This window comes from Trachemys scripta, chromosome 1 (genome assembly GCF_013100865.1).
Source record: "Trachemys scripta elegans isolate TJP31775 chromosome 1, CAS_Tse_1.0, whole genome shotgun sequence".
Classification (NCBI taxonomy): Eukaryota; Metazoa; Chordata; order Testudines; family Emydidae; genus Trachemys; species Trachemys scripta.
In genome coordinates, this window is record NC_048298.1 from 202,723,614 (window position 1) to 202,748,484 (window position 24,871).

Sequence of the window (24,871 nt, forward strand, 5' to 3'; positions counted from 1 at the left end):
TTAGTTGTAGCTAAATTAGCCCCTGTCAGACTGTATGTATAGTTGGGGTTATTTTTTCCAATGTGCATTACTTTACATTTATCCACATTAAATTTCATTTGCCATTTTGTTGCCCAGTCACTTAGTTTTGTGAGATCTTTTTGAAGTTCTTCACAGTCTGCTTTGGTCTTAACTACCCTGAGCAGTTTAGTATCATCTGCAAACTTTGCCATCTCCCTGTTTACCCCTTTCTCCAGATCATTTATGAATAAATTGAATAGGATTGGTCCTAGGACTGACCCTTGGGGAACACCACTAGTTACCCCTTGCCTTTCTGAAAATTTACCATTTATTCCTACCCTTTGTTCCCTGTCTTTTAATCAGTTCTTAGTCCATGAAATGATCTTCCCTCTTATCCCATGACAACTTAATTTACGTAAGAGCCTTTGGTGAGGGACCTTGTCAAAGGCTTTCTGGAAATCTAAGTACACTGTGTCCACTGGATCCCCCTTGTCCACATGTTTGTTGACTCCTTCAAAGAACTCTAATAGATTAGTAAGACATGATTTCCCTTTACAGAAACCATGTTGACTTTTGCCCAACAATTTATGTTCTTCTATGTGTCTGACAATTTTATTCTTTACTATTGTTTCAACTAATTTACCCGATACTGATGTTAGACTTACCGGTCTGTAATTGCCGGGACCACCTCTAGAGCCCTTTTTAAATATTGGTGTTACATTAGCTATCTTCCAGTCATTGGGTACAGAAGCTGATTTAAAGGACAGGTTACAAACCATAGTTAATAGTTCTGCAATTTCACATTCAGAACTCTTGGGTAAATGCCATCTGGTCCTGGTGACTTTTTACTGTTAAGTTTATCAATTAATTCCAAAACCTCCTCTAGTGACACTTCAATCTGTGACAATTCCTCAGATTTGTCACCTACAAAGGACGGCTCAGGTTGGGGAATCTCCCTCACATCCTCAGCCATGAAGACGAAAGCAAAGAATTAATTTAGTTTCTCCACAATGACTTTATTGTCTTTAAGTGCTCCTTTTGTATCTCGATCATCCAAGGGCCCCAGTGGTTGTTTAGCAGGCTTCCTGCTTCTGATATACTAAAAAAAACATTTTGTTACTACTTTTTGAGTTTTTGGCTAGCCGTTCTTCAAACTCCTTTTTGGCTTTTCTTATTAAATGTTTACACTTAATTTTGCAGTGTTTATGCTCCTTTCTATTTACCTCACTAGGATTTGACTTCCACTTTTTAAAAATGCCTTTTGATCTCTTACTGCTTCTTTTGCATGGTTGTTAAGCTATGGTGGCTTTTTTTAGTTTTTACTGTGGTTTTTTAATTTGAGGTATATATTTAAGTTGGGCCTCTATTATGGTGTCTTTGAAAAGTGTCCATGCAACTTGGAGGTATTTCACTTTAGTCACCGTACCTTTTAATTTCTGTTTAATCTCATTTTTGCATAGTTCCCCTTTCTGAAATTAAATGCCACAGTGTTGGGCTGTTGAGGTGTTCTTCTCACCACAGGAATGTTAAATGTTGTTGTATTATGGTCACTATTTCCAAGCGGCCCTGTTATAGTTACCTCTTGGACCAGATCCTGCGCTCCACTCAGGACTAAATCGAGAATTGCGCCTCTCCTTGTGGGTTCCTGTACCAGCTGCTCCAAGAAGCAGTAGTTTAAAGTATCAAATTTTGTCTCTGCATTTCGTCCTGAGGTGACATGTACCCAGTGCCACTTCTCTCCCCTCCTTCCCCCCCCCACTCACCGCACAACCTTCCTATATATTTTGTACCGTGGAATGATTGTGTCACATTGATTGTCCCACTCCACCAGGTTTCTGAGATGCCTATTATATCAATATCCTCCTTTAACACAAGGCACTCTAGTTCTTATTATTTAGACTTCCAGCATTTGAGTTCAAGCACTTTAAAAACTTGTCACTGTTTATTTGTCTGCCCTTTGATGATGTGTCAGATTCTTTTTTATGTGAATGTTTCTCATCTGATCTGGCCCATACTTTATCCTCTTCCATCCTCCTTCTGACTAAAACCTAGAGAATCTCTATCAATAGACTCTCTTCTAAGCAAAGTCTCTGTCCGATCCACGTGCTCCTCAGTAGCAATCGGCTTTCCCCCATCTCAGTTTAAAAACTGCTCTGCAACCTTTCTAATGTTAAGTGCCAGCAGTCTGATTCCACTTTGATTTAGGTGGAGCCCATCCTTCCTGTATAGATTCCTCCTATAAATGGATGCATTTTTGGGGTACATGAGACTCCCCCCCCCTCCCCAAACAGCATATGCACTGTGAATGCCTGTCCAAGATGAGGATGGCATCCTTACAAGAGGCGCGTCTCTTGAAGCCTGGGGAGCCAGGCATGTCCGAAACCGCGGAGGTGGGTTTTTTTTTTTTTTTTTTGAGAAATAAATGTAACTGTTAAAGTTACTACTTAGATAGTTTTCAGTCATTAATGTAACTTATCCAACTAAACTGAGAAACTAACTAACTAGCAAAGAGCACTGCTGAACTCGGTCTCTAGCCGGGGACGGTAGAGAAGGAACTGAGGAGCCCAGGCTGTGCACGCGCTATTAGAATGCCGATCGCTCGAGAGGCAGGCACAGTGCATGCGCGGCCCATAGGGGTAATTGCTGTAGAAATCTCCGATCGAAGGCGCTGGGACGCACCTTGACCTGGTGTGTCCACAGGGACATCTCTTGAAGAATTGTTAGATAACACAATTTATCTACTATGAGGCCATGACTTCAATCCCAGCCCTGATTGGTAGTAACCAAATATCATCATCTGATTGCTTATTCCTGGCCGGTGTGAAATAACTGTTCAGTCCCTAATGAACAGCTGTCCCCCTCACAACAAGGAAAAGGACCCCCTTCAACCGATGTCCTAAGTCCAACAACTAAATGGCCCTGGATACTCTTCCCCTTGGTCAAGACTAAGTCACGCTGGCTGCTGTGAAACCTGCAATACTCTTTAGTTAAGCAAGAACACTTTGATGTATGATAAGGGCACAGTACACAAAGCAAGTGAGATACAATTTAGCTTTTTCTTGTTTGAAATAAGTTTTATGAAAAACAGTAGTAGTTATAAACATTTAGAGGATCCTATCTTAGAAGGAGGGCAGAGGAGCAAATTCACAGAAACACCTTGTGGATGATGATCAAGATGATACTGATGGGCATGAAGAAACATCTACTGTAAGGGGATGCCTATCTTGTAAGTGAGGTTCATATTTGGATTCCCCACTGCCCCTGGGTTCCACAGTAGCCAAGGGTCTTTTCACCTACAGTTAGCTTGGAAGTTGTGACTTTTCCTGTCAGAGGTGGACCTCACTGCATTTATCCAAGCTTTTGCCACCAGCTGATGCTCTACCATTCACCAGTGGCTCCCTATACAGGGTTGCCCATTTGAGAATTTTAGTAAGTGGGTGCCTGCTTACTTAAAGTGCTTCTAGCATGGTATGTTTTATACAGGTCCTCTGTAGTCTTGTATTAGTTATAAAGTAGTTTCCAGAAGCATTCACGGTGTTGGTTTTGATCTACTAAAGCCCTGCAGTTTTGGGTGATGGCTGATTACCTCTTCATGCTCCACCACAGTGATTGAAATAAACTTCTCTGTTGAGAAACTAGAAGCAGGATGTGTTGAACCCTTGAATCCACTTCATCCATTGGTTTGACAAAGCTACAAATTGTGGCCCATCAGGGAATTCTGGAAGGCATATCATTACCATTACAGTTGGGTCTTTGCTTGAGAATGGTGACTTGAAAATTTAGCTGACTTTTTAACAATGGCTTTTGTACATGGGAGGCCACTGGCATGTGTGTCAGGAGTCTAAGTGCTTTTAACAATATAGTGACTTAAGAAAGTGGCCATACAAGCAACCCCTCAACCTCACACACCATTCCTAATTCCTCAGGAAGTGAGGGCAAAGGTGGGAAGCTAGCCCAGTTACACAACACATGTTCCTAAGCAGATTTAAACATGGATTTCTTTTGATGTGCTCATCAACATCTCTGTGTTAAGGTTTTATACTGTAGCCCATCACCAAAGCTGCTGAGCATCTTCTGGGAAAGCAAATTAGTACTACCCAAGTCTGTAGTAGACTTCATGGAGTCTCTCTCTTCCTCCTTTCCAGGTAATAGAAAGCTCTGCTTGGGGTAGGGTTTATTTTAGAATAGATTTTTAATAGGATTAGAAAACTTAAAATGTCTAGCAAAATTTTCTTGCTTTAAGTTCAATAATTGTGATTAATGCTTAATTCTAAATTACCTGCTCGTGGCACTTTTACTGCAGGTATCCGTTGCAGAGAGGCTGCCTGTTACATCTGTATCATGCTGTAGAGAATTCTGATGATGTGTCCTATTTTGTTGACTGACTGCAGACAAATCATCATCACACGGTTCTGGGATCTCCTCACGTGCACCATCTTGAAAGCAGCAATAAAACCAGTATGGTCAGAGGGTGCACTGAAGTTGTACATTGTTCATCGATTTTCTAAACCGAATACTAGAAAGGTATCCTCAAATTTATACCAAACTTGGTTACATACGGCAACTTAGTCATCTGTCTGGAAGTAACAGACTGATGCATCAACAGAATGTCTCATAATGATAGATGAAGTCCTTCAATACCAGTCCCTGGTTCAATTCCAGCTTAGGCCAAAAGTGGTTGTCAGTGAACTTAACTGCGGACACAATTCAATTTCTAATGGTCATATGTTTGATTTGGCTAATAAACTAAATATCCTATCATCACAAGAAACAGTGTTATAGGTAGTCTCAAAGGTGAGTCCAAAGGCTAACTGAACTGGAACTGTGCGCATACACAGAGAGTAGTCAGTCTCTAGCATCTTGGTGAAGTACTTTAAGGCAGTGCAGGGAACTTGAACAGCCACTGCTCCTGTCTACTAGTGATGTAGATTCAGCGGATTCAGTCTCCCGAAAGAGCCAGCGCATTTCACAAGCCCAACTTTGCATAATTAAAAGAAAAAAAGAGGCTAGTGATCTATGAATTTGGAAATTCCAGATGACACTTCAAAGCTAAGTCATCTCTAACAGCTGGTGTGCCATCCCTATTGATCACAGATCCTCTCTTACCTAACAGCTCATCTCCCATGGAGCAATGCATATAGGGGAACCTCTGTGTGTTGATCGTCCAGGAAGGATCAGCCACTGTCCCCCCCACCACCCCCTTGAACGCTTGGCAGAAGGGCAGAGACTGAGCTCCACAACCTTGAGGAAGTTGATCAAAGAAATAAATCAATCTGGGGCTGTGCTGCCAAATAGCCACCAACACCAGAGCTGGTGAAGGGTTGCAAAACTTCCATGTAGATGGGTATGGCCTCCTGCAGGACCCCCTGTGATCTACAAGATCCCAGGCCATGTATGGCTTCTGGCCTCTCCTATGGATGGACAAAGATGGTACAGGTAAGAGGATCCTCACAGAGGTGAGGCCCCTCTTGTGGGTTTTTCTTAGGGAAAACAGAACTAAATAAATATAATACTTACAAAAGTTAAATAATTAGAATTTACTTTAAAAAGGTTAAAAGCTTCCTTGATATTTGTACAACACGCTTCCATATCTAAAGTACTTTCAGTGCCGTATCTGAACCCCAGGGCCTACTGTATATATCAGAGAACATGTTTGATTGCTATTGTGAATATTCAGCTTTTTCAAAAAGAAATACTATTGTAATCCCAGCTGAGAAGCAGTGATCATTCTGATACAAATATTTCCCAAAAATATGAATAAAGGGCAGTCACAATGCTTTGTTTGACTATTAAGACAACAGTAGATTGCATGTGAAAATATAGCAAGATTATTTAACCATCTGCAGGGTTCTGACCACAGAATTAACTCTTCTGTTCAGGTAGAATATATACTGAAATAAAAGGTTTTGGAAATAAAAATTCTATGTAATGCAATAGAAAAAAGCATCAATTGACCTGGAGAGAGTTTTAATGAACAATTCTAATCAGTATGTAGTTAAAACAATGTACCTTTTGAGTTGCTCTTAGATTCTTTCTTTAAGCCTGTATCATGGTATCCAGTGATCAGAATCTCTGTAGACTCACTATTCATAGACATTGAGGAGGCATTGCTTTTAGAACATTCTTGTTGCCTTTCTAAAGAAAGAAAAAGGCTTGCTCAGATCGACTTCACCAGCTCTAGATATTACTGTAAAGATGCAATTACTATTTTGAGCGATAAAAATTCACTAAGGGTTAATAGTCTTGTATTATTATGTTGTTTGTAATGGTGTAGCACCTAACAGCCACCATCATGGATGGTGGAGCAGATCTTAGTTTTAAACAGCAAGCAGAATTTGATACATTAAGAAAAGAAAAACTAAGCTGCTTATGATGAACCTCAGGCTTACTAGTACAATTACTATTCTATTTATTAATAAAGGAATATACTAGGCTAAACAATTTGTTTAAGAGGTGATTTTTTCCATTCTCTGAGACTTACACATGTAATTTTTGCCTATAAATGTGATTTTATTATTTATTTAAATTTGAACACTCTAATGCAGAAAGCAGTGAAACAATAGGAAAACAACATACTTTAACTCATGACACAAATCACTTGTATATCAGTGTTTTCTAAACAGATGTACAGGACCATGTATCATACACATTCTTAAGCAATATTTCTACTATCAGGAACAGCACATAAAAGTGATGAAAGTAAGAAAGCAAAAGAAAAGTTCTTGCTTATCTCTTGTAGACCAAGGCATCTCAGAAGCACTGGTTATGGATCATTTAACTTTAACTGCAGTGTGGATGGCCTAAAAATGTGGGCATTAGGCTACCTGGTGTTAAACAAATTAAAAAATGGGGGAAATATTCAAACCGTAAAAGTTACAGGGTATAAAATGTCTAAGGGGAAAAAATCTTCTGCTTGTTTTTGTTTTAAACGTACTCCTTATGCCGCTGGTAAGGAAAACACTAATAATAGTAACGTTGTTCTTCATCAGAAAGACAAAATGATAGCTGTTCTTTCTGGATCCTTTATGTTGGCTCCTCATTTAACTTGTTTCACACCATAGCCCTGTAATGAACTGTGCAAAGGGAGCCCGCACAGAGCTCATTGCATGTGCATGTTAACCCAGTAAGATCTCAATTGGGAAGTTTTTGGAAATACAGCTAAGAATCCCAGTATCACACCTTTATTACTGAAGCACAAGACAGTGAAGGCCCAATTTAAAAATTATTTGTATATATTAATCAGAGCATGGCAATTTCCAAACTCAACATCACTTACCATCACATGTATGGGGGCTGAAAACTTTGAGTATAGACACCATTCTGCTGCTGGGAATTCCATTCATCTCATCTGTTTGTAAACCTTCTTTCCTGCTAAGAGCAAAGAAATTGGAAAACAGTACCACTGATTGTTTATTGCTCTGTAAAGAACATGAGGGATCATGACCATTAGTTTTTCTTTTTCTTTTTGTATACAACTCCCTATCAAAACAAAGATTTTCAAAGCTGGTGAAAGCAGATGGGGGCTTGGAGAGAATTATACCATCTTATCAGAATTGCTCAAATCTTAGCACAACAGATTCTGACATGCTGGTTGGTTAAAGCAGATTTTTGACAAGAAGTACAATTAATCACATTCTGTGGGTGGGAAACTGAATAAGATGCATCTATTATGTATTTTCACTACTTGTTTAGGTAGTAAAAACTGTGCCTATAGAATTGCTCAGCATAGATGGACATTCAGTACAAAAACAAAATACAAAAGGGGCCTGTAAAGGCTGGAGTGCAACTTGCTGTTCTGGTAAGGGGGAGTAAAGTGTTTATTATGGTGATACCATTATTTTACACTTCATGCAACTTTTTCCATGATGTCCAGTCTGACTCATTTCTTCTCAATGTGTACTGCTTGCTTATAGTGTCATTCCCTGGTTAGCATAAGGTTAATAGAAAAAGATTACATGCATTTCTCCCATGACTTACCCATACTGCACTGATGATAGAATTCTAGTCTGAGTGTCTTTCTTGCAAAGATCAGTCCAAGGAATTAATGTTGTGGTCTGGCCTAAAAAAGAGTAGTTGAATGCAGAGTTTATTTTTTTTTGCCTACTGTCTATTAATATATCTATTGTCAAATTACCAGGCTTTCACTTCTTGGTTTTTCTCAGGGTAGTTTTTAGAGCAGGGGTCGGCAATCTTTCAGAAGTGGTGTGCCGAGTCTTCATTTATTCACCCTTATTTAAGATTTTGTGTGCCAGTCATACATTTGAACATTTTTAGAAGATCTTTCTATACGTCTATAATATATAACTAAACTATTGTTGTATATAAAATAAATGTTTTTAAAATGTTTAAGAAGCTTTAAAATTAAATTAAAATGCAGAGCCTCCTGGACCACTGGCCAGGATCCGGGCAGTGTGGGTGCTACTGAAAATCAGCTCGCGTGCCACCTTCGGCATGTGTGCCATAGGTTGCCTACCCTTGTTTTAGAGATTCGAAAAGTGCTGGCAAGAGGTGGTCTTAATATAAAAATTGCCATTTTCAAATAATAAAAATGAAATGAAAAAATAAATGGGCTGATTTCTGAAAATTCAAGTTTAAACTTTGTAAAGGAAGGAGGTTTTGATCTTTGAAGGATTTGAAACACCTCTAATTGCTAAAATCTATCTAAATTCCTACCATTTTCACCCATGTGCACTGTGCTGATCGCTGTCTACTGACTGTTTGCTTTGTCTTGTTCCTTCCTTTTAGCCCTCCAGTATAAGCCTTGCTCTTCCTGTTCCTCTCCATCCTTCATTTTCCCTTTATATTCATCTCCTTCTTGCAACCTTTTCCTTGGCCTTCATTTGCCAATGGGGCTTCAGCCCTGCACTTAGGGATGTGTTTAAGGCTTTTGCTGAATCAGGGGCTTCGATGCAGCCTTGTAGAACCTTTGGAATGTGTGCATGCTGCTGTGCTCAATAGCATTTCTCTTATGAATAAGGTTTCCAGTGGCGCAAATGTGTCCCCTCAGTAAATGGCAGAAGGGATACAATCTAATTCATTTATAACTTTTTTTAGTGCTTTCTAATGAGCATTTGAACCAGCTTCTATATGCACAGAATGGTGCCATTTCTTTGTCTATTCATTCTTGCATAGCTGTGTCCTTCACTCTCCCATCCCAATGACTTTTCAAGCAGGACCATTGGTAGGTCCTTTTTACACACACAGGTTTTCCAATTGGTTTCAATTAGTCTCTCATTAGTTGAAGACCATTCAAACTGGGGCTCAGAACTTTTCTAAAGGGGAACTGCAGCTTCAAAAAGGTGGAATGTTTAAAATTAGAGCAGCAGAAAGTTCAAGTAAGATTATGGGGCGATTCTAAAGGCCCAAAACCTGTCTTGAAAGGCTATTAGCTATCCTGAGCCCTTGGAGGGTTGTGTACATTACAGAATTCAAACTGTGAATAACATCCATCCTGTAAAGGCTCATTTGCACAGTCTCAAGTGTGATCTGTATGGCAGAGTTCCAATCATAACAAGAAAAATTGTTCTGAAGTGTACAGCCCTGGTTGTAAATTGTGTACTTATGCAAGGCACCACATTCACGATACAATATATGGAAGAAGAGTAATGACTGAAATTGAAACAAACTGTTTTTCCAGTAAAAGCTGAAGTCTTAGAAATAAAACAAGTGTGCATTACATTTCACCAACACTCTCTTTTATAGCTCTTGTTCTTATTGGAGCCTGAGGTAAAATGATGTACTTCACGGTGGCAGAAAATACAGAACAGGGTTTAGAACACCCTGCTCTGTATTTTACTTCCAAAATGATGGGGTGCTACATGGTTTTTCATGAAGAAGCATTTTATTTAAACTCTACCATTTCAAGTAGACTCATTAAAATGTTTTAAATGCCATGCATCAGTGTCATGCATTTCATTGCTTGTCTTTTCCTAGAACTCTAAAGAGCCTAAGAAATAAACTGTTAAATGACATATTTTGGGGCTGCTTTACCCTTCTTTCTGGCTGTTGCCAGCTGTGCTAGCCGTTCGTATTCCCTCTTAACATCCCATAGCTCTTCTTTCAGTCTGTGGTTTTCCTCATTTAGTTGGTGACAGAGTTCTCTCAACCTCCTGGACTCGCGTCTTAGCTGAAAAATCTCCTCATGAAGGTCCTGCTCATAGGTTGTTAGTGGAGCATGCCTCTTGCTCATCATGTTCATCTTTAAAATAAAAATGGCATGGCATTATTTCATTGCCTATAGCATTTAGATAATGCCTTGAGGGTAGCTGTGGTGAGATTTTACGTTTTGGAGAGAGAAACTGTGTGTGTGTAGATGAGAGAGAGATTATAATAAAGTACAGACATAAGAGAGTGGAAGCTAACTTCTTAAATGTGCTTTTGAAGTCAAATACATCTTCTCTGAGCTCTTGTAATGCTCATTTAAATACAGATCTGAGTTAAAATAATTAATAGAATTGCTTTGAATTCTACCTGCATGCTTTCCACAGCAAGAATAATTGCTTGGGAAGCTGCAGTAGTATAGGAAAGCCTATAAGATAAAAAAAACGAGAGAAATATAGTAATAACAATGATGCTAATAGAATAATAGCAGGGCACTGGGCAAAATATGGTTAAACCATTTAAGCGCAGGCTGGCTGTGACTCTAATAATCCGTCAGCCAAGGAGAGAGATGTACATGTGTTCATGAGCCATACAAATCACCAAGTGTATCATAGAATCCCCACACTGCGTTGCCTACCTTTAAAACTGAAAGCAAATTTTATTATAGCCATAAAAGCAGTGTGTGGAGATGTTTCCCAGTAGCCTTCAGTGCTGTTCATTAAAACTGGAATTGAAATATAACCATATTGCCCTCGAATGCTCATAAATACTATGAAAAACAAGTTTGTTTTATTAAAGTAGCTACTTTGTCAATACTGGGACATTACTTTCAGTTAGGGGCCTAATCCCACAACCCTTACGCACAGGGACAAACCCATGCGATGAAGGAATTGACTTCAATTGGACTGATCTCAGGAGTAAAGACTTGACGGATCAGGGCCTAATTACTGTACACTTCTGTTATCAATGAGATGGAGCTGATGTCCTGTTGTAAGGACTCGAGGTACTGTATAAAAAACAGCAAGTTGGAAAAAACACAGTGCAAAGCCAGCATGGTGGGAGTGGGAGGAAAGAGAATACACAGGCCTGAGTCTGTTTGATAAACCAGATATTCTCCTTGGTTCATTTTACTACAATACAAGACAACTGTGTACATTCATTTTGTTGCTTTTTTTTGGCTAACCAAATAGAAACTTCTGTGCAATGTAATGCATAAACTGTAAATGACTCTTGTGAGAAGGGACAGTCCTGTGAGTCCCCTTACAGCTCTGCTCATTTCCCCCCCTTTTCCCCTTTCCAGAAGGTCACATATTGGGATGGCTGTGGGGCTGGATGTGGCTTTCTCCTGAGTTTGCCAGTAATATGCTGCCTATCAGCCAGAAGGGAAAGCTGGAGAAACTCCAGGCATCCAAATTCAAATTCCCCTCGGCTTTATGTTCCCACTGTACAGTGCAAGTTCTCCATACACAACTTTACATCACACTTCTTTCCCCGTAATAGACCATATGCTGAGTAAGTAGCCAGCAGCGAGGCCGGGGGGGGCCAAACCGCAGCTCATGAGCAGCAGGCGGCTCTTTTACAGTTGAAGTGCAGCTTGCAGAGCCCCCCACACCTGCCCATTCTCCACATACCAAACTGGGGGGGGGGGGGGAAGCAGCTTGGGGTTTCTGCCCTGCAGCAGGGTGATGGGGCTCAGAGCTTCTGCCAGAGATTACTGGTGGCTGCTGAGGGGGGAGGCACAATTTAAAAGTTTGCCCCCCCCCCCCCCCCCCCCGAGTCACGCCCCCCGGCCCAAGCCCACCCCTCTCTACACTCAGTGGCCCCTCCCTGCAGTTCCCAGGTGTTTGCTGCTGCCTCTCCCCACAGCTGTAGCTCCCAGCATGCTGGCTCCAGCAGCTGCCATGCATGGAGGGGGCCTGGCAGCAGCATGTGACCAAGTGGTGCCAGTAAACTCTGCAAAGATGGGGTGGTACATGACTTTACGTGGTTGTCCCTCCGCCCCACCCCATGTCGCCTCTGGCTTCTGCCCAGCAGGGTGGGGAGTCTTGGGGCTTCAATAGGAGCAGGGCTAAAGCCCTGACCCCCTGAAGGTGTTACCTGTGGGGCAGAAGACCCCTGTCTCCACAGGGCAGGCGCCCCAAGACCCCCCTTCCCACAGGGCAGGCGTGTCCCGGCTCTCAAACTTCTGAAGTTTGTTGTACGCGGCTCGGAGCTACCCCTGAGCTAGGCTTTCTCGGATCTGGGAGATTCCTTACCATTTCCTTGAGAAGATGATTTTCTTCTTTGGATTCTTTTATCTTCTGCAGATATTCAGATTTTAATTGAGCCATTTCATTTTTCAGTTGTGAAATCTCTTCGTCTGCATTTGTCAGCTCCAGAACAGCAGCCTCATTGGCCTCCAGAAGATCACCGACCTGATTCTTAAGACTCGCTGTAAAACAAACGTATCGGCGTGTGTGACTTGGATATGTCAAAAGGGAAACATACCTCTTATTCCTTCTTTGACAATGCACTCCTAAGATGAAAGAGCTGAAGCCTAATGCTCTGAGCATCCAATTAGGAATTGTGAACTCCTAAGTCTTAATGGCTGACACCAAACCCATCTGTGGCCTAGGGCAACTCTTTAAATGGGGGTGGGGAGGGTGGGTAATAAAATATAGATGCATCTCTGGCAAAGGGATTAGAGGTTAGTGGGTCTCATACTGTAGGTTGGGCCCCCAAAGTGGGTCATGACCCCATTTTAATGGGGTCACCAGGGCTGGCATTAGACTTGCTCAGTCCCAGGGCTGAAGCTGAAGCCAAAAGACTTCCGCCCTGGGCGGTGGGGCTCAGGTTACAGCCCCCCTGCATCTGGGCTTCAGCTTTGGCTTCATCCCCCTTCACCCCTCCCCACACACACACACACACACACACACCTCTGGGGCGGTGGGGCTTAGGCTCAGGGTCCTCGTCTCAGGGTCATGTAGTAATTTTTGTGATCAGAGAGGGATTGTGGTGCAATGAAGTTTGAGAATCGCTTAATGTTTAGTGCTGAATATTATGCTTAATAAATACTGAACCACCATAAATAGTGTCTTTCCAATGCAATATAGATGGAATGAAAGACAACATGAAGCTGAATACAGAGAAGTTTTTTTGAGGCCTGATCCTGCATACACTTATGTAGGTGCTTAACTTCTGGCACATGAACAGTCCCCTTGAGGTCCATGGAACTATTAATGTGCCTAGAGCTTAGTAAGTGTGTGTTTAGGGGATCGGGGTCTTAGTTAGTAAGAAGTAAGTAAATTGATTAAAATTTGCCCATTCCTAGGTGGAAATGCTACCCTAGCAGCCACAATTTTTGCTCATGTGATTCCTTATTTGTGTATTAGAGGAGAGAAATAATGAAGAGAAAGCTCAAGGGGAAAAAATCCATTACGTTTCTAATAGTCTTTTTTTCCTTTGTACTGTACAGTTATTTTACAAATATTGGATTAGCTAGTTGTGTTAGTGGAGGGCAAAGTTGAGTACCAAGAATAAATGCTCAATGTGATTAGCTAAGAGTTTTGATGTGTGGCTCCTTTTAATGTTAGTAGGAGTTGCAACTAAATTCCATCACTCAAGTTACTACACCCATAGCATTTAATGTGGCAATATAAAGAAAAATACATGGTTTAGTGAATAGAGCACTAGAGTGGGATGCAGAAGACCTGGGTTTACATACAAGTCACAGGCTCCTTGTATGACTTTGCATAATCAGTTAACCTGCACTACAAACTGGGGGAAATGTTTTGTTACATCATGAAGAGAGTTGTGAGGGGAAATGCCATGATGATTGTGTGGTACGATGGTGATGAGGTCCGAGTAAGTTCTCAGATAGTACCTGGATAATATAACTACATGTGTTTTCTGTAATCGTGTGCCTAGACCAGGGGTCCTCAAACTCTTCAGTGACATTTCATACCCATATGTCATTTAGCAAATTCTGCCTGAGCTCCTTGTTTTAAGCTACGGTAGAACCTCAGAGTTATGAACACCTTGGGAATGGAGGTTGTTTGTAACTCTGAAATGTTCGTAACTCTGAATGTTATGGTTCTTTCAAAAGTTTGCAACTGAACATTGACTTAATACAGCTTTGAAACTTTACAATGCAGAATAAAAATGCTGCTTTCCCTTTATTTTTGAATAGTTTACATTTAACACAGTACTGTAATGTATGTGCTTTTCTTTTTTTTTATTTTTATTTTAATTTTATTTTATTTTTTGGTTTCTGCTGCCTGATTGAGTACTTCTGGTTTCAAATGAGGTGTGTGGTTAACTGGTCAGTTCATAACTCTGGTGTTTGTAACTCTGAGGTTCTTCTGTAGTTTCTAATTGCTGGGTGAAAGATGTCCTGCCAAAAAGAATGTGCTAATTTGTGAATGTGTTCAATGAAGAAAAGGAACATCAGACCCAGATAAATGACATTGCTTCATACCAATTTGCTGCTGTAGTATTAAAGCTGAGCTCCGGTCCAAGTTGAGGTGACTGGGGGTTGCCATCTTTTCCTTAAAACTCCTTGCCTCCTGATAATGAAATCCATTTGTTTAGCATTTATTACCAAGGAAATGTTAACAGCTTGCCAGAGTTTTCTTCCCTTTATTACTTGGTTTAGTTTTCTTTTCATTCTTCTGTTATGCATACGTTTACTCTTCACCCCATGTGTCTCCTTATTGTTCTCCTTCATTCTTATGCTCCTTAGTAAATAAAAATGTGAAGCTGCTCTGAGTTTCAGTATTACAGAGCATCTTCTGTTCTGACCATGAATCTGCAGCAGCTCAACAGTTCAAAACTATTTTTATCTCCTTTCCTGGCATTGCCATCTGTCTAGTGAAGAGCCCAGATTATCTGTTTCTAAAGCATTTCATTCCTGTGTCCCAGATCTGCTACAGCCCCTTTTAAAGAAATTCCTCGCTGGTGTTAGCTGCATGGCTGTACGTTCTGATCCTGAGTACCACCAATTTACACCGGTGTTTCGGTTGAAGTTGGTTATTTGTTCACATAAGCAAAACAGAGAGGCAAGGAAACGGGATGAAAAAAAAGCTTTTGTAATTGCTGCTGCTTTAAATGTTACTTCACAATATACTGCAGCTAAATGATTAATTTTGATTTTATTCAAGGGCTGATCCTTATATCACCTTAACTGAATGTACTTCAAATAACATTTTTCCACTTTGCCTGCTTGATGTTATGCACAGCATTACCGTTACAGAGTGTGTTAAATAGTCATTAAGGGGGGTTATGTCAGTTGTTTTTCCAAGTATCACTCAATCAAAAATTTTTATCAATGGGTAATATACACCGAGGACAAATTCTCATTTTCAACAGCAAGTGGACCAAAATAAACATGTCTCCTAAACTCTGTAGCATGTATGTCTGTGATCACATTAATGTATAATGGCATGTCTACTTTAGAAAGAGGGAGGGAGGAGGGGTATCAGAGGAGTGGACATTGTGTGTGCCAACAGTGTGTGCATTGATCAGGTGATGGCACAGTTCCAAGTATACTGCAAGACAGGAGACCACAGACTGATGGCCTTCAACTGCCCAAAAAGTACACTTTGGCCATGATTGCATCATAGTAGACAATGGGAATCATCCCAGTGACTTCAATGGGAGTAGAAAGAAGCCACTATTGGTCACTAATTTGCCCACTGGTATCCTTGCTAAAAGACCTTTCTTTGTGAGGTGGAGCACGTGTATGCAATGTATCCTTCCTGCTAAAACACAGTTCATGGTGAAAAAATGGTTCTCTCTCTTTTGAATCTATTTATTGTTAACTTAGTTTTTTATAACAGTTGTCTTATTTTTTTCCTTCTGACGTTCTCTGGACTCTTTGGGTCCCTCTTTTCTGTTTTCACCCAGCAGCAGTTTCTGATTCAAATGCCTCCTTCAGCTCACCACATCATTTCTCAAAAAGGACTTTGGGGATATTGAAGAATTCCTAATGTTGTGATTTTTCTTTTTTATGACAGAGTTGACCGTGACCAGTGGGCCACAACCTGCTGGCAACCAGGCATCTGAACTCCAGGAGCAGGGAGCAATTAACACTGCCCTCCAATCCAGGCCTTTCTTCACCCCCATTCAGATGCTGCTTTGCTCCTGAGCCCCCTTAACTGTCTGTTCTGAGCACAGACGGGGAAGAGGATAAGGGGAGAATTTTTCTTTTTTTTTTAGCTTATTAAGTATAATGGCTGTAAGGCTTTTTAAAATGTCTTTGTGGTGGTGAGATCTCAGTGGGATACAACTCGGAACTGGTGTAATAAGGTTCTGACCACATCCAAAGGGCCCAACCAGACAATTATAATGTGACTTTGGACAATCCGTCTCCCCAGTCGGAGCGAGTGAGTAATGACTTGGAGGTTTAATGTTGTGTCTGTGGATCAACATTCCATGCTCAAGTTGCATTTATTTGCAGTGACTGAATAAATCAGGTAACAGAGTTCAAAAGGCCCATTCTAGTAACTTTTGCATGCCAATCTTTCATCTGCATGTGCAGTTGTTAAACTTGTGTATGAAATTACACACCCTGCTTGTTAGGGAAAAAGAAATCTAATCAAATTTGACCACTGAACGCGTAGCATTCAGTAGAAAGCTATCAAACTGAAGTATATGCAATGCAACAGTACCAAATCTAAAATTAACTGCCCTGCTAATGAGACAAAAACCCATACAGACATAGGCACATTCTTGATTTTTGCAACCCTTTGTTTATTCATGTGACTATTCTGGGGATTGCAAAGTGGAGAGAAAGGACTAGTATCAACAAATTAACCTCCAATTATATTATTATTATTATTGTTGTTTTTTGGATATCTTCAAAAGAGGAACAAAGGAACAAATCTGGACTCATCAGTTTATAAAGATTTGTTCCCAAGTCTTACAATTTCTAAGGATTAGGTTCTGCCCAGACATATTAAATATAGTTGAACTGTACTGGTCACAAAAGACAGAGTCAAAGGATTATGTGGATAACAAAGAACTGCATGTGCAATATCAATACATTTATTTCATATCTTTCACATGAAAGGGATCCTGACCACAGATAATTATCTGCATGTATTCAGAGGTTTCACTTCTATACAATATTGGCAGGTGACTGTAATTTCACAGACATTTAGCAGCAGGAATGTAAACTTTAAAGTGCAGCAAGATCAGGACACTACATCAACTAGTATTACTGGTATCAAACTAAAGAAATATATCCTCTGTTCTAGCTCTGTCTCATTTTTTAAAGTGCTGTTTATTTAAATATACATATATGACCCATCCTATATTTTCTTCTTTGACAGGGTTACTGTGCTAGTAGATGGGAGGGGTGGGATGGAAGCAGTAGAGGTGATATATCTTGATTTTTAGTAAGACATTTTAACACAGTTCCACATGACATTCTCATAAGCAAACTAGGAAAATTCAGTCTAGATTATATTACTATAAGGTTGGATGCACAACTAGTTCAAAGACCATACTCAAAGTTATCAATGGTTTACTCTCAAACTGGAAGGGTGTATGTAGTGGGGGTCTCATTGGGGTCAGGCCTGGGCCTATTCAATATTTTCATTAATGACTTGGAAAATGCAGTGGAAAGTATGCTTATAAAATTTGCTGATGACCCCAAAATGGGAGGAATTCAAGCACTTTGGAGGATAAGATTAGAATTCAAAACAACTTTGACAAATTAGAGAATTGGTATGAAATCAACTAGATGAAATTCAATAAAGTGCAATGTACATCATTTAGGAAGGAAAAAATCAAATGTACAGCTACAAAATGGAGAATAACTGGCTAGGCGGTAGTACTGCTGAAAAAGATCTGGAGGTAATAGTGGATCACAAATTGAATGAGAGTCCACAATGTGATGTAGCTGCAAAAAAAGGCTGATATCATTCTGAGCTGTATTAAGAGGATAGTCCTATGTAAGACACAGGAGGTAACTGCTTGCTCTACTCAGCACTGGTGAGGCCTCTGTTGGAGTAGTGTGTGCAGTTCTGAGTGCCACACTTTAGGAAAGATGTTGACAAATAGAGAGTTTAGAGGAGAGCAACAAAAATGAAAACCGTTTTAGAAAACAATGAGGAAAGTTGTTTTTTTAAAAAAAAGGCACATTTAGTCTTGAGAAAAGAAGACTGAGGGGGATCCGATAAGTCTTCAAATATGTTAAGGACTGGTATAAAAAGGACTGTGATCAATTGTTCTCCATGTCCACTGAAGGTAGGAAAAGAAATAATAGGCTTAATCTGTAGCAAAGGAAATTTAGGTTAGACTTTCAGGAAAACTTTCTAACTACAAGGGTAGTTAGCTCTGGAATAGGCTTCCAAGGGGGGTTGTGAAAACCCCATAACTGGAGGTTTATAAGAACAGGTTGGCGGTGGTCTAGGTTTAATTTCTACTGCTTCAGCACAGGGAGCTGGACTCAATGACTTCTTGAGGTCCCTTCTAGCCCTGCATTCTTCCTATTCTGTGATTCTAAAACAAACCTTGCATGAACACCTCATTCTCTTTTCAGGACTTCACAGCTATTTTTACCAGAATGAGGCATCACACACTTGAGAGACAGAAAAGTCACAGTAAAAAATGAGCAAAATCCTTTTTTATACCTCCCTTTTGAACCTTTCATTTTCTGCAGAAAGTAGGCACCATTCCTCCAACTGCAGCTGATTCTCAATCTGCACTTTCTTCGTGAGCTGATTAATTTCCTCTGCTCTCTCAACCAGGGATTGCAGCAGATGCACGGATCTATCCTGAGATTCTTCTGTCTCTGTTGCCTAGTATTTAAAGTATAACAAAGGGTATTCTAGTTATTAACAGCATTATATACTGCCTGCATCTGTAACTTTCACTCTATGCATCCAAAGAAGTGAGGTTTTTACCCACGAAAGCTTATGTCCAAATAAATCTGTTAGTCTTTAAGATGCCACCAGACTCCTTTTTGTTTTTGAAGAAGTTTATAGTTTCAGAATGTTTATATTCCTATGATACGCCTTACATTTTTCTTTTTAAGTCACCTACGTTTGTATAGGGTAAGCTTTTAAAGTTGAATAAACAGTTACACAAGCAGAGAGTCATTAAAATTAGATCTTATCAAAGACTAAATATAAATACAACATAAAACAATCAATAGATAGAAGTGGGATCTTGGAGCAACACAGTGCATTCAAGATGAGAAAAGAAACTGGTCAAATGAAATTTCTGCAATGGTTTAACAGTTTTGTTGAACCAAAAATGTCCCTGAAGGTAATGACTGTTAAGCAGATCAAATTATAAATGTATTTTTCTGGCAGATAATCAGTATTCAGGGTATTTAAATACTGTTTGCTGCAAAACATCTTCTAGGCATCAGCATATACACAAACATCATACCATGTCAGACTCTAAATAGCAAACTGGAATGATTTATCTGGTTTTTACACACACATGGCTTATTTTAGACAAGCTGCCATCAAGAAGGCCCCTTTCTTTTATTGTTTTGTGCACAAAGGCTGTATTTCAGGTTTTTTGTTTTAAATCCCTGTCCAAACTTAACAGCTGTTTCTTTCATTTTACCTTCATTGTCCTAGTTAGTCACTCTGTGCTCATGCATCCCAAATTCAGCATCCCCAAAGCTCCTTGTGTGAGGGCATTACCTTCCATTTACATCGATGTCACCCTTTGTGTTAGGCTTTAAACAACACAAAGCACAAGAGATGAGGCTTCAGCCAGCAAGACTGCTGGAGCAGCTGCAGTAGTGGCCTGCCACTCAAAATGTCAGTCAATACCAAGGGGATCAAAGGGTCTGAATAGTCGCTTCCTAGCAAAATCTGATCAGCTCAGTACATCACTTCAATGTACAGAGAAGGGGCAGGACTCATTAAACTGAGAAAGCCACTTTTAATTTTGTCTGGCTCCAACATTTATAATCATAACTTGTGAACTATCCAGCTATTTAAAAGGGCATTGTGCAGGGTGATTGTCAGCCTACGACAAAGGAGAATTTCTGCTCACGCTATTTGGGATGATACCAAATCCAGCCTATTGTGAAAGGTTTGGAATTATACTATCGTCTGCAACAGCAACATTTGGTGCCTGGCAGATTTACTCTATTAATAAATATACAATATATCTCTTGATTGTGTGTGCTCTTCACTGGTTTTCTTTTGAGTTAATAGTACACAGGCAATTACTGCCATTTCTCTCAATTAGGGCTGTCGATTAGTCGCAGTTAACTCACGCGATTAACTTAAAAAAATTAATCATGCTTAAAAAAATTAATTGCGATTAATCACAGTTTTAATCACATTGTTAAACAATAGAATAGCAATTGAAATTTATTACATATTTTTGGATTTTTTTTCTACATTTTCAAACACTGATTTCAATTACAACATAATATAAAGTGTACAATGCTCACTTTTTATTTTTTATTACAAATATTTGCACTGTAAAAATGATAAAACAGTATTTTTCAATTCACCTCATGCAAGTACTGTAGTACAATCTCTTTATTGTGAAAGTGCAAATTATAAATGTAGATTTTTTTGTTACATAACTGCACTCAAAAACAAAACAATGCAAAAATTTAGAGCCTACAAGTCCACTCAGTCCTACTTCTCGTTCAGCCACTCGCTAAGACAAGCTTGTTTATATTTACGGGAGATATTGCTGCCTGCTTCTTACTTATAATGTCACAACAAAGTGAAAACATGCATTCCCATGGGACTTTTGTAGCCAGAATTGCAAGGTATTTACGTGCCAGATATGTTAAACATTCATATGCCCCTTCATGCTTCAGCCACCTTTCCAGAGGACGTGCTTCTATGCTGATGATGCTTGTTTAAAAAAAAAAAAGGGGGGGGGGGGTTAATTAAATTTGTGACTGAACTCCTTGGGGGAGAATTGTATGTCTCCTGTTCTGTTTTACCCTCATTCTGCCATATATTTCATGTTACAGTAGTCTTGGATGATGACTCAGCACATGTTGCTCATTTAAAGAACACTTGTGTTGCAGATTTGACAAAACGCAAAGAAGGTACCAATGTGAGATTTCTAAAGATAGCTACACACTCAAACCAAGGTTTAAGAATCTGAAGTGCTGTCCAAAATCTGAGAGGGATGAGATGTGGAGCATGCTTTTTCAGAAGTCTTAAAAAGCAACACTGATGTGGAAACTACAGAACACAAAACAACAAAAAAGAAAATGACCCTTCTGCTGTTGGTATCTGACTCATGATGAAAATGAACGTGCGTTTGTCTGCACTGCTTTGGAATGTTATTGAGCAGAACCCGTCATCAGCATGGACGTATGTCCTCTGGAATGGTGGTTGAAGCGTGAAAGGACATATACTAAAGATTCATATCTGGCATGTAAATAACTTGCGACACCAGCAACAACAGTGCCATGAGAACACCTGTTCTCACTTTCAGGTGACACTGTGAACAAGAAGCGGGCAGCATTAGCTCCTGCAAATATAAAACAAACTTGTTTGTCTGAGCAATTGGCTGAACAAGAAATAGGACTGAGTGGACTTGTAGGCTCTAAAGATTTACATTGTTTTATTTTTGAATGCAGTTATTTTTTGTACATAATTCTACATTTGTAAATTCAACTTTCACGATAAAGAGATTGCACTACAGTACTTGTATTAGGTGAATTGAAAAATACTCTTTTTTTTTTTACAGTGCAAATATTTGTAATAAAATAAATGTAGTGAGACCTGTTCACTTTGTATTGTGTTATTGAAATCAATATATTTCAAAATGTATAAAACATCCAAAATATTGAAATGTATTCTATTATTGTTTAACGGTGCAATTAATCGCAATTAATTTTTTTAATCACTTGACAGCCCTACTTTCAATAAATCTTTATTAGTAACTTGAAATTTAGGGGCCTGATTTTCACTTACACTGAGGCTGAAAGTAGTCTTGAATGTAAATAAAGCCCTTCTGAAGACCCCTTTCCACTGCCAGACTAATGTAAAGGAATCTTAGTGTAAACGAGAAAACCAGGCCCTACATTTCTTTTCCTATGTTGCCTCTTTTTGTTTAGTAAACTATCTTTCTTATGCCAGAGTGAAGCTGAAGGTAACTCTTTTTGTTCCTTTGTTCATGTACTAATAACTATAATGAAGCTGGTTGTCAAGGGTATTGTACCCCTTGACAACAGTATTGTTTTAAAATCTACCAATCACCACCTGCTAACGTGAGCATTGCTAAAAATAGTCAAGTAATAAATAGATTTACATTGCTTTGGATTGGTACGACGGCGTCGGTTTAATTTTCTCCCTGAGCCCAGCTTTGCACAGGCAGTGGATGATGAGGCAGGCAGTAGGACTTGGCAAATTAGAAGCCCTGATTCCTACTTGGATCTCTGAACAAGAAGAGATGCTGCAGTGCTCCTTAACCCCAAGTGCAGCCCTGAACTGCTTCTGTAAAGTAGCTTCTCCTTCCTTATGCCCATCAACACACACACACACACACACACACACACAATAAACCCGCTCCACACATAGCCCTTAAGAGTATCTGCACTTTTTACCCCGTGTAGCAGCTATTAACTTCAAAGAAGATTCCGCAGCCTTACCTGACCCCAGCAATACGGATGAGCGGCTACCGTAAAGCTGCTTCCCCCCCCCGTTCCCCCTCGTTCTAAGTGTGTCGAGTATTGCTCCCACATCTATCCTTGGCTTTTCCTGCACACTCCCTACCTCCATCCTCCTCCACTTCTGGTGTGGGAGACAGCAGGGCTCTCTGTAAAGGCGCATTCTTTCAAGCCCCCCCTGCTGTGTGCCTTAGAAATGGAGATAAACAGAAGCTGTTTTTTCCCCTTCTCTTTTGTTTTTAATGAGTGGATTTTCTCAATTTACGAGGATACATGTATGGATTAAAAAAAAAAAACTGAAATAAGAAAAACAATGTTTTAGCTAGTTAGGCAGAAGCAGCAGGGAGAGCTGACAACAAGATTTACATATGGTTTCATTACTTTAAAATGTTCATGTGAATTTAGGGCTGACAAATGCCAGTGCTGGAGTCTCAGGTTCTTTGTCTATTCCCATGAGAGGGAACAGCACAGTATGCAACTGTCCCCATGAATTTATTTGCTCCAGACAGTTTGGGTGAAATCATCTTTCACCGTACCACTAGGTACAAGAGGTTAGTTCAATTCTTGGCTCTTAGCTGTGACAGCCAACCAATGCCAGTTGTTAGTGGCTTCTTGAGCTCCCCTGTGTACAAGGAGTGGGGACCACAGAGGCCACCGAATAGCCAAGTGATAAAATATTCAATCATTGGGTGGGATTTTCAAGTCTCACCAAAGGAGTTAGGGGCCCAACTCCCTACACTGAAACCCAGTAGGAGCTCTTCACTTATCTCCTTGAGATGATTTTGGAAATTCCATCCACTAGCAACGTGATGTGACTTTTAACAAGGGTGGAAGCCTTCTATTCCATTTCCAGTCCCCCAGACTATGAAAGCCTGAGTTTGCTTAATATGTTCCTGTATTCAATAGAAAATGCACAGTTGCTCAGCACTATCACACATGTATGCTTTTTACCTTGTGAGTGTTAGAAACCCTGTCTGCAGACGATGTTGTGCCACTGCCATAGGCGCTCTTTGACAATGCTGCAATCATCTTAATCCCATGGATTAAGCCAGGACTTTCCTGATTCATTCCTGCAAAGGATTCATTAGCAGAGCATTGTGATGCTGTTGTTTCTGTCTCTGACAACATCAGCGTTTCATGTGAATCAAGCAAATTCTGTGGATTATCCAAGATGACTGTCTGTCCATCTGGTATCCCAGCTTCTGGAAGCCCTTCTGACCTTGGGCAGGGTGCAAGAAAACAAAGTGCAGTGTCTGGAGAACGTTCTAAGTAGGCAGCTTCACCATGACTTGCTGGTCCAGTGTGTATCTGGGGGTAAATGTCTCTGGAAGCCATGCTGTGAGTAGCACCTGGACTATTATTATTACTGATCGGCTGAACAGGTATTTTGAAAGCAACTTCATCACCTATTATATCATCCACAATGTCTTGAGTAGTATCTGCTGTTGGTTTATGTCTTCCATACGTGCCTTCTTGAGCTATGCTTGAGGAATGTGCCAAAGCACCCTGTGATTGCTTAGATCTCAATGTCTTCCTTTCAAGTGGGTCGAAAGGCTCAGAAGACGCAAGAGACAATACACTGTCAACTGACCCTCCTAGTCTATATTTGGAATATTTTAAGGATTCATCCTCATCCTCCTTACTGAGCAAAGTCTGCGAACTCCAGCTAGTTATCTGCCCCAGGGGCTCCCTCAGTCTGGGCTCCCTGGCTCCAGCAGCCATGCCAGATTGTTCTTTTTCTTTCAGAGTGGTATCATCTTCCTGGGCATCTCTGTTCCAGTCTGGAGAAGCCATCAGGTTGTCATCCTGAAGCTGAGCTCCTTCAGCATTCCTTGAGGTCCCATCCGATGCTGTGCTGGGCATTATGCTATTCATACTTGTTTAATTCCACGAGGTTTATTATGAACTTGTGATATCAAGGTAGCCAATCAGCAAAAGCTTTCTGCTCAGAATCCTGACAAAAACAAATATGATTGTGTTAAAGTCCTGGAATGTGCCATGGTGCATCTCAGCCATGTCTTATTTTCAATATACAAATATAATACAAATGTGGGGAAAGGCAATGGATGTAGCAGCTAGCCAAAGAGACAGGGAGTCGGAATTCTTAGATTTGGTTCCTGCTCTTCCCACTGACCTCTTATTTGACCTTCAGCAAGTCTCATAAGACTTCTGTGC

At 40.2% G+C, this 24,871-nt stretch overlaps 1 protein-coding gene across 3 annotated transcripts in view; it reads right to left on the reverse strand.

The window, feature by feature from the left end:
• The window catches only part of LOC117868668, a 34,422-nt gene extending 9,779 nt beyond the window's left edge, over positions 1–24,643 (reverse strand). Inside the window, exons 1-9 of one of the 3 annotated variants that reach the window (XM_034754820.1) lie at positions 23,648–24,643; positions 18,717–18,884; positions 14,558–14,645; positions 12,357–12,532; positions 9,991–10,198; positions 7,978–8,059; positions 7,277–7,368; positions 6,010–6,135; positions 4,280–4,436 (exon numbers count right to left, since the gene is read on the reverse strand). In XM_034754820.1, coding sequence (XP_034610711.1) covers positions 4,280–4,436; positions 6,010–6,135; positions 7,277–7,368; positions 7,978–8,059; positions 9,991–10,198; positions 12,357–12,532; positions 14,558–14,645; positions 18,717–18,884; positions 23,648–24,571 — 2,021 coding nt within the window. In that variant the 5' untranslated portion in view covers positions 24,572–24,643. Of the gene's footprint in view, positions 1–4,279; positions 4,437–6,009; positions 6,136–7,276; positions 7,372–7,977; positions 8,060–9,990; positions 10,199–12,356; positions 12,533–14,557; positions 14,646–18,716; positions 18,885–23,647 lie in introns of all 3 variants that reach the window. The other 2 variants (XM_034754809.1, XM_034754831.1) reach the window with 2 other exon arrangements.
• Between the last annotated feature and the right edge of the window lie 228 nt (positions 24,644–24,871).